This window comes from Halyomorpha halys, unplaced genomic scaffold, assembly GCF_000696795.3.
Source record: "Halyomorpha halys isolate HHAL.00 unplaced genomic scaffold, Hhal_1.1 Scaffold107.1, whole genome shotgun sequence".
NCBI classification, from domain to species: domain Eukaryota; kingdom Metazoa; phylum Arthropoda; class Insecta; order Hemiptera; family Pentatomidae; genus Halyomorpha; species Halyomorpha halys.
In genome coordinates this window covers 147,086-157,959 of record NW_027112128.1, presented here as the reverse complement: position 1 = coordinate 157,959, position 10,874 = coordinate 147,086, and the positions used below count along the sequence as shown (strand labels likewise).

At 31.0% G+C, this 10,874-nt stretch overlaps 2 protein-coding genes across 2 annotated transcripts; one reads left to right on the top strand and one right to left on the bottom strand.

Moving 5' to 3' along the window:
- Positions 1-528: 528 nt before the first annotated feature.
- On the bottom strand, positions 529-2,145 carry LOC106677763 (larval cuticle protein A2B-like). The gene is made up of 2 exons (XM_014415875.2): positions 2,114-2,145; positions 529-1,323 (listed from the first exon to the last, which is right to left on the bottom strand). The coding sequence occupies exons 1-2, from the start codon at positions 2,123-2,125 to the stop codon at positions 748-750; spliced, it is 588 nt and encodes a 195-aa protein (XP_014271361.2). The 5' UTR covers positions 2,126-2,145; the 3' UTR covers positions 529-747.
- A 4,747-nt stretch (positions 2,146-6,892) lies between these two features.
- LOC106677764 (larval cuticle protein A2B) lies at positions 6,893-7,440 on the top strand (the record flags this gene model as incomplete). The annotated part of the gene is given in 1 exon segment (XM_014415876.3): positions 6,893-7,440. A coding segment is annotated over 1 exon segment (507 nt), but the record flags the coding sequence as incomplete, so codon positions are not given.
- Between the last annotated feature and the right edge of the window lie 3,434 nt (positions 7,441-10,874).

Sequence of the window (10,874 nt, the reverse complement as noted above, 5' to 3'; positions counted from 1 at the left end):
TATATATGAATAGTTGATCGTATAATATAAAATATGAAGAAGATGGTCAGGGTTGCGGCCAAAAAAGAACAAAATAGTTTTCAACTATTTATTGTCTGACGTTTCGCCCAACTTTGTTGGGGCTGTTCAAGACGATGGGTTAGACCAACACAGACAATAAATCGGAAGCGTAGAGGAGTGGGAACAAGTCTTGAACAGCCCTGATGAAGCCCAACAAAGTGGTGTGAAACATCGGACAATAAATAGTTGAAAACCATTTTGTTCTTTTTTGAGCGCAACCCACACTGTCTTCTTCATATTTTATAAATTAAAATCACAAATCATTGTGTAATGAGTTTACTATTTTTGAGTTTAAAAATTTTAATCGATAAAAAAAGTAATGTTTTTTTTTTACATATATATTACTAGTACATTACGGATAATATTATTTAAATACGCTGTTTGTCATATTGAAAGCCTTTTGGTACGATACTTGGTTATTCTATCTTGATATGGGTAATTGCCAGAAGCACTAGCATTATTCTGAAATTGAGCGGTTAAAGATTTATTCATGTTAGTTACAGTAATAGATTTCAAAATGTAACGTAAAAAAAAATCCTTTATACAATATTTGGAAATTACTCTTAACTTTGGTACCATCTCCAAGAATCATTTTTAATATGAATTGGATAAGGATGTATAATAAATAATGTTATTTTTTTTCTTTTTTTACACTATTTATTTGTAACAATATAATTAATAGACAATTTAGTAAGCATATGAGGAGTATGGAGAAGAGAAGGAGCTGCCTACTACAGCTGGAGCGGCGTACGACCTAGCGGCAAATGGAGAGTAAGCACGAGCGGCGATGGCGACTGGGGCAGCAGCAGCGACTGGAACAGAAGTTGCGAGTGGAGCAGCGGCGACGGCTCCTTCTTTGCGGACAGCGGCGTTAAATCCGTTCACTGGATCTGCAGTGTAGTCGACCACCCTCCTAGTTCCGTCAGCTTCGACGAGGGAGTAGCTGCCCTGGACGACATCTCCTTGCCTGGATTCAGACTGAGACTTGGAGTCTCCGGTAACAGCGTCGTTCACAGAATAACTGAAGTCGTAACTTGGGTTAGGGTCGTAGTAAGGATCGGCAGCAGCGGAGTATGCTGTGCGAGCAGTAGCCAAAGGCGCACGAGCAACAGCCAATGGTGCGCGGGCCAAAGGTGCTGGAGCATAAGCATATGGTGAGGCACTGTAAGCATATGGTGCGTTAGCGGCGAAGGCAGCAGGTGCAACAGCGGACCTCAGGATTTGAGCCTGGGCGGCGGCGAGAACAACGAACAGGGCGGCAACCTGAAGTTTTAATGAAAATATTAATAATTTAATATATAGTTTTATTTTAAAGTAATGGTATGCTGTCATTGTTAATATCCTCCTATTAGTTCGGATATATTAGTGGTGACAAACAAAAAATATCAATGCTTTGAACTTATATTCATATCTCTGTTTCAAGGGACTGCACTTTAATTTAACGTAAACAACGAACTAAATTCCACTAATTTTCTTATAACAATTTGTTAGGAGGGGCAATCGTATCCTTATTTAGTAATTTGGTCATCAAAATGTAAACCCCAGATAATAAAATGATATAGATTAAAATACGATATTTATTTTAAGAAAGTTTGGCAAGAGAAGTAGCAGACATTTAAAAACCGTCTTACAGCATAATATTTATATCATAAACTATTGTGTTTATTGATTTAAATCTCTTTAGTATATGAAGAATATAGTTTTTACAATACAATGAATGTGAAATGTTCGTAACCCAACCAGTGAGAAAAATAAAATATAATTGCAAAAAATATAGACTAAAGCTATCTCAAAAATGATTTATAGAATGTTTTTGTCAAATTATTTTCAAGTTAACTAACTTTAAAATAAAATTTAAATTCAATTATTGAATACTAAAATATTTATTCACATATTGCCATAAAAACGTTAATCAGTTACTGTTTTCTTTTACCATTATTGATATTATTTTTATATGATATTGTTTTATATATTAAGTTTTGTTATTTTTTTATATTTTCTTTATTTAAAGCTATTTCTAAACAAACGTGTAGGCAGAGACAGGCGTACTCACCTTAAGATCCATGGTTAGACTAAGTTGTAGAAGAGAGAAGATCTTCCCTTTATATACTGACCCAAACCAGCGCTCCATGACCTTGCCAGCAAATCATTTCACCCCTTGCCTTTGGCATGGTACGTGCAAGATAGAATTATTCTATAATCATACACGTTTTTATTTATTTAAAAAAATCAGCACTAAAATAGTTATTTTAATCAATCAACCTGTTTCAAGTATTGTATTTATAAATCTATATTTTCCGTAAGTTCTGTAATCATGGTTCTGATGGTCATGCTTAAGAGTTAAACCATTATTATTGCACCTGCGAGAAATATATATTGGCATCTTTAAGTGAAAGAAATTAACATTATGAATAGTACTTCTCCATATTGATACATCGATAGTTATTAGATTGGAATAATTTTTGAACTTCTTGATTCTATAACAAAATAAAATCAAGTTAAGATTATTTAAACTATTTATTTATATTCATGGATCATAGCATTTAATTTTTAACACTAAAATAATTACTAACTTTTTCAATTATTCATTAAAGAAATGCTCAATATCACTGACATAGTTCAGTTTTGTAATTTTATGTAAAAAAAAAAAAAAAACTTTGAATGTTTAATTTTTTATTTAGTTATTAATATATAATTTGTTTTCCAATTTGAATTTTATGTTTTCTAATTTTTGTATATCCTTGTAACTGCATAATTTAAGTTCGTGTTACTCATCCTAGTTTAGTTTTCATTCCTACTCCTCCTTCATGAGTATTTATTCAATATTATTTTTTTTTATTGTCTATCACAAGTATGTACTACTGTAAAAGATTACGAAAATGTGTACCTATATTACTTGTTCTTATGACTTAAATCCAAACGATCCTTGACAAAAAAAAAGTTCATTTTCAGGTTTGTCTTGTGAAATTTTAGCAAGCTGATCGAAGCCATTTTAACAAGTTAAAGTTAAAGTTTGTTTATAGTGAAATTTTAAGGTGCTGTTTGGTCATACTGATTTTTATTTTCGTACTTTTTGCCATATCTATTCGATAACTAATACTTATCATAAAATTCAATTTTGACTGAGATTCGTCATTTTATGAATAATAAAAGTGAACAAACTGAAAAAAATCATTATTGGTGTGAACTGTTGAATGCTTTTTTTTTTTTAAATTTAGATTTTTTATTTACTTTTTTTTAGGTATTTTAATAGTGTGGATGAAGCGTTCGTCTAAGATAAATACATCAATATTATTTCTTATTAATTTCGCTTCTACCTCTAAGTGTCACTGCCATACTAAATTAAAATTGTTAGATTCAACTATTATACTTCGTATTTCCTGAAAAAAAAAACTAATGGGACTCATTCTAAACCTTTATTATATGTCATTGGTTTTATCAAATATAACGATTTATATTACATTACTTTATTAAATTAATTATAATCATTAATTAATATTTATATTATTATAATCAACAGAATCGGTATTTTGTTTAACAGAATGAATAAATAAATGTTTACTTCTTTTCATGGCACAAAAAGAAATAACAAAGTGTCGTTCCTTCACTTGTTAAAATGCAATATAATTTTTTACAATTTAATATTTCAACTTTATTATATTTATATGAGAAACGTCAAACCAGTGGCTTTAAACGGCAACGTAAAATCACAATAAAAATAAGAGTATTTTTAATAATATTATTAATTATTATTTATTTTCTTTATCGTTATATTTATTAACTATTTATTTTTATCATTTATATTTAATGTGTTATTTAAAACATTATATATTTTATTTTAAATATTGCCTTTGTTCTGTGAATAAAATAAAATAATTTCAATGATTTGATGAAGTGAAGTTAAAGTGTTTTTAGTACACAATACTTGAAAAGGATCTAAATAGAATATAAGGGACCTTCTAGATCTTTTTGGAATGAGCTTACCTAAGAGAAGTTAGGTAAGACAAGCAAGAGCTTCATTCATTTCGAGATTTTTATTACGGTCCAACAAGTAAATTTACAGTTTGCTACTTCATGTTAAACAAGTATGTATCTTGTTTCCAAGATGGATTTATTTGTATGGATATATCCAAGTGAAATGTAGATATCATATAACCTAGAGGGCCGAGAAAGAATTTTCTGGAGTTCCACAAAATCTTTTAATTCCTAAAGAGAACCAACGTTTAATCGTTTAGAAATTATTTCTAAAAATAATAAATAAATAAAAATTACTTCTTAAAATGAATGTTAACTTTATCATATCTATAGATAATGTTATATAAATGTTTTTATTTTAAATATCTGTATATCAACTAAAATAAGTAAGAGCAAGTAAAATAATGTAATTTTAATATATTATTAAATAATCATATTTTTGATCCAAATGTTTTGGGACTTTGTACCGATGAAATATGTATGAGCTATGAATTAACAATGATAACAAAATAAAGGAATTTTATCGTCTATTTGTCCAAAATGTAATGATTAGCTATATAAATTATTTCTAACAAATTAAGATATTTCAGGAATTCCATCACTTTTGTATTTTTTTTTATTTAAATCTTTCAAAGTTTTTTTTTAATTCCAGTCTCATCAACAGGATCTAACTAAATTACTCCACAATCTCGCAGATCTCACGTTAGTGACTAGGGGTGAAATGATTACTGACTGGCAAGGTCATGGAGCGCTGGTTCGGGTCAGTATATAAAGGGAAGATCTTCTCTCCTCTACAACTTAGTCTAACCATGGCTTTTAAGGTGAGTACACCAACATCTCTTTAGGCATATATGTATATAAATATGTTTGTATACCCAGAATATTATAAGATAAGTGAATAAAGGAGTAAATAACAAACAATTTTTTAGCATTTATAAACTAATAAAGGATTAACTATATTTTTTTATATCAATTATTAATTTATTTATTTTTATTCTACAAAACTTTCTATAATAATTCAAGAACATTATTAAAATAATAATCTTACCATAAAAATATTTGAAAATGTGACTTCCCGATGAGATATCTATTTCAAAAGAAAAGAAAAATTTATGTCTTCCATATAATGGATTTTTCCTAGGAAATGAATAGCGAACATTTTTTATGCCTGCGTTTACAAACATAGATTTATATATGATATCAAATAAGTTCATACATATTTTAAGTAATAGCTTTAGTTTCAAGATGATTAGGCCGAACATCCCACTTTTCTGAGTTGATCTAGTTCAGATGTGCTTGACTCAAGGCATGTTGAGGGTTTACAATGATTATACTAAAGTTTAATTTAAAAAAAAAATCAAGTTCATTCAATGGAATTAAAGTTTAATATATATCCGGATTGTTTTATTTACTCGTACATTAATCATAGATGAACAAAGTTATTTTCCCAATAATTAAAGTAAGCATACCCATCGAACCCATAGTACCCACTGGCGATTGCCAACTGCATCGGACAACCTAGAAACTTTTCGCAATTAAAAGATTTTATTTGACGATGTAACGATATTTTATCTTGTTATTATGCTTTAACATATCGTTAGTCTAAAGTCGAAGAGTCATATTTGCAAATTTTGGTATTCTGGGTTTTGTTTCATTATAACTTGCTTTTATATTCTCTCCGCAATCCCATAAAGGCCTGACAGATTATATCATGTCAATTAATGAATATACAAAAAGATCTACCGAAATTAGGAATTAAATTTAACCATAACCATAATATAAATAACCATATTTCAACTCACAATGTTCTCAGAAATTTAGATGTTATACACCTTCGTATTTGTACAACAATATGATTGTGAGCAGTATTTCTTCAGCACGAAGTCGGATAAAAAATAAATATCGCTCTTCGCGCAATTTATTAATCATAGTTTTAACAAGAAATTTAACCATTTTACAAAACAAAGTCAAATAAAGAAACCTCATTTATTTATTATTGTACAAATCATTTTATAATAATTTTTTACTGAAATTAAATATATATTTTTTTTTACAACCGGTATTTGCATCATAAAAAACAGAAACAAGATTTTACAATTATGTAAATTTTCTGAAAAGCTGAACAAACTTTATGTCAGCAGAAATTAATGATAAGCAGCTAGGCTGTATATCCTGACGAATATCATAATTTATGCTTTATAAATACATTTTATCAATTGTTTTCGTCATGTTGGTATACTTAGAAAATTTATAAAGAGAGAAAAACTAATAATAAAAAATAAAGATCATTATTATATTGAAATAATTATTGTATTGTGCTCTAAAGCGAGAGCCCCTTGGCTATGGAATACGTTATGAAAAGTTTCGGTATACCGGTTACCAAAACGTTTCAAAACGCTTTGAATATATAAGAAAGTTATACATTGATGATATAATGTAAATTTTTTGATTTATTTATTTTTATATTATTGTATAATTTGTCTAAGATATACAGAACTTCAAATTATAACCTAGAACCTAAAAATTGTTGCCGAATTTAATTTTTTAATTCAGTGGACCCTCAATATGAAACGCCCTGTTATACCAAGTAAAATAAAAATCTGATATTTGTTAAATTTCAAAATATTTTGCATTAATTTCTATTACATTATTCTTTTCTACATAACCGATAGTGAACGTTCTAATAAACGTCTGTTCTCAGGTTGCTGCCCTGTTCGCTCTCTTCGCCGCCGCCCAGGCTCAAATCGTGAGGCCAGCTGTAGCACCAGTGGCCTATACTGCCAATGCACCATATGCTTATGGCGCCTCACCATATGCTTATGGCGGCTCACCATATGCTTATGGCGGCTCACCATATACTTACGGTACCTCACCATATGCTTATGCTTCCGCACCATTGGCCCGTGCACCACTTGCCGTAGCTCGCGCTCCATTGGCTACTGCTCGCACAGCATACTCCGCGGCTGCCGATCCCTACTACGACCCTAACCCTAGCTACGACTTCAGTTACTCCGTAAATGACGCTGTCACCGGAGACTCCAAGACCCAGTCTGAGTCCCGGCAAGGAGATGTTGTCCAGGGCAGCTACTCCCTCGTTGAAGCTGATGGAACTAGGAGAGTTGTAGACTACACTGCTGACCCAGTGAACGGATTCAACGCCGCCGTCCGCAAAGAAGGAGCCGTCGCCGCTGCTCCAGCTGCAGTTCCAGTTGCTGCTCCAGTCCCAGCTGCTGTTCCTGTCGCTTCCGCTGCTCCAGTCGCCATCGCCGCCCGTGCTTACTCTCCTTTTGCCGCTAGGTCGTACGCCACCCCACCAGTAGTCGGCAGCTCCTTCACATCTCCATACTCCTCATATGCTTACTAAATTATTAAGTGTTTTCCGTAAATAAATTCTTTAAAACATTAGTAGGATTTTTCTTATTCACCCAAAACTTAATACTGTCACAAAAAGTGATCATTTATTTCTCGAGGTAATCAGAATAACGAATATAAATTTTGTTTATACAAAGAATAGAATTGTTTAACGAATGAGCACAGAGCTGTAATACAATAAGGAAAGATGGGGTGGTTTCTACCTTTCCTGTTCGAATCGGATTTCATTATTTTTGTTTTATTTTCCCTTTAGTTATTAATAAAATTCATTAATATTGTGAGATGTTTTGAAATAACTCTTCCTTATTAAAATTATTTATTTTAATGAACCATTACAAACGTTTCGGGTCTATTACCTAATCATCAGGTTATCTTAATATAAATATATCGTAATTTTTTTGCAACCAAGCTGTTTTTATTATTAGTAATAGGTAAAATAACAATAATCTTATTGCTATTAGTTTTTTTATTAAATAATTAAATAAAATTTATTTAAACTTTAACGGAATATTTAACGTTCACAGAATATAATCAAAATTTTGCAATATAAATCAACATTTTGTGAATTAATTTTGTCAAATATCATGAAAACTACTAATTCTACAACTATGAATGTCATTAAATTTGATGACTTTATAATCCACTAAACTGGTTTTAATTAGAGTGCTAGTAGGCATCTGTACTTCCAATGGTTCAGGAGATGTATTTCATAAATCAAAAATAATGACCGAAAATCCAGGAATCACATTTTGATAATTTATTTTAATTTAAATATCATGAACACTACTACTTTATATAAATTATAGCAATTGATTTATTAACAAAATTCACTATTTATTCGAAAAGAAAACAGTGCTTATGAATTTCAAATACGTGCAGCTTACATTTCAAAGCAGTAAGCATAATAAATTCCTTCAAATACTGATGAATTCCTTTCTTACCAATCTGAATGCCATACCAAGGTATGTTTTGACACAATCCGCAAGGACATCTTGAAATTCCATCTAAAATTTAAGAGCCATTTTTTTCGATATTATGATTCAAAGATATAATTTTACAAACAATAAATAAGATATAATGTATTACTATTAAAAAAATAAATAAAATCTGTACCGCTATAACCCATCAAAGGTCAGAGGTTCAGTATTTTGTAAGGAAGTACCGTTACTAGACCAACGGTTGGACAAGGAGGTGATTTGGTCAGAATCATGCTCGACCGTCAGATGTTTACCCAATTAAGGGTACCCAATTTAAGAGGCTGGGTGGACCCCAGGAGGGCTCCAAGAACCCACAGAAGTTGACTCACGGCTCCAGTGTAAGAGAAAACAATATTCTGCTCATCTGGATTCGAACGTGGGTTATAGGATATAGTGGCCATGCGCCTTAAATGTATTGCTATGCATAATGAAAACATGCAACCTAATAAAAAATTCAAAGAATAACCAGAAACACGTAATAAGTATAAAAGAAAAAAAGTTTGTATGTAATAACAGGATCAGATAAGAAATACTGTATTTATTTCTGATTGTAACCGTAACAGTGTAAAGGGATTATATACATATACATTTAATAATTTTTACAGAATAGGACCCCTTTCTATCTTTAATTATATAACCATCTGGACTTGAGTTGAGCTTTGGGGGTTCCATCAAACCATCCAATTCCTCTCTTATCCAATCCTTAAAATCCCAAATCCTTCGTTAAGTCCTCAATGCCCCTAACTTTGTCACCAATAAAATCATCCATAAAGACCTGATGTTACATATGCAACCGATCTAGCCCGAACCGGATACCAATCCTTCCATTATAAACTCCCCAACTACCCGAATCCGCAATTTTCATTCCTGAAAATCCTCCGAGCCGCCTGAAAAGACCTTGAGACCTTTTAATGTAGAAATATTATTAGGGTGCTACTAATGGGTAGTTTCTCTAGATGCCTACATCACTCTATTATGATCTTATATCAAATTTACAAGATATATTTTTATCTAAATACAGTTGTAAATATCAATAAATAAAAAAAAATAACTAGGGGTAACACAACCACCTTTTTTTTTTTATTAGCGAAGATTTGCTTTATTATTAGTAACAGATAAATGAATTAGACATTTTGAAGCTAGGGTCTTTGAATTTATTAATCTACTGATTAATTCGAGCAGATAATTTTACAACTATAAAATTAGTAATAATTAGTTTTCAATTGATGATTGATATAATGGTCCCGTCAAGAACGAAAATCATGAAGGTTCATTCGAAGAACATAAATGGTTCTTTCTTTAAGTCCCCCCCCCCCACACACAGGGACAATCTTCGCAGCCAGTAGTGGCGGCCAGTGAAATTTCGGATGTAGTCTTTCACACGAGGACAATATTGGATTCCACAAAGGAAATCCAATTCGTGGTTAAAGCAAGTTTCTAGAAGTAAACATTTATGGTCCGTGCTTCATTTTATACTAGAAGTTAGAGACCTTTGCCAATGAATTAAATTTAAAAAAAATTTTAAATATCATTTACAACAGAGCCCAGTGCTCCACTGTTACCCACGAAAGACACGTCCATGTTAATATTTCTTTGAAGTCCATTAAACTCACCCCAGCTTCATATTATTATAATTTTCAACTTCTAAAATGGTTTATATAAATTTTTAATTTAAGTTCTATAGCCTCTTATTAATATATAAAAAAACTCATAAGTATTGCATAAACCAGCATAGTAATGAAATGAAACGATAAATTAATGATTAATAATATATTGATTTTGAAAGTTAGGGGATTCCTCTTTGATTTACTGTGAAACCTCTTTTAACAAACGCCTCTCTGCAGCGAACACCCCTATTAACGTATAACCTTATTAGGATCCCAACCTACAAGATACAAATTGAATGTATTTGAATCCACGATTACAGAACCTCTCCACTCCAGACGCGAATACTAATTTTATTCCCTATAAAGATTATTCACTCCTCTAAAACGGACAGAATCCATAAAATATACGTGTACTCACGATTCCAGAACTGAAGCTATGGGTATTTATTATGAGAAAATCTACATGACTAATAATGATGCGTTCGCAGTTGACCATGGATTATATATGAGAAGTCAGTGATGAACAAAAATAAGTAAAATCTTATTAATTAGCGCCAACGTTTCGACTTGAATTTCATGCCTTCATTAAGGCTAATGACGAAAAAGAAGATAGCAACCCAAGTGAATAAAAAGAAATACAGAATAACTAGAAACCTAAGCTAGTATAGCTACATATAAGTAGTATTGAAGGAAATACGTATCATACCATCGTACGATATAATAAAATAAGTATCTTATAGTATAATACGAGTATCACAACCATATTAGAACTTATGATATTTTAATAATTTAAAACAAAATTATATAAGTTGTCTCATTGAGAATGGCCTAAGGGCCGAAACGTTGGAGATGTTTTAAAATAAATAGTTGAGAGAAAAAGTGG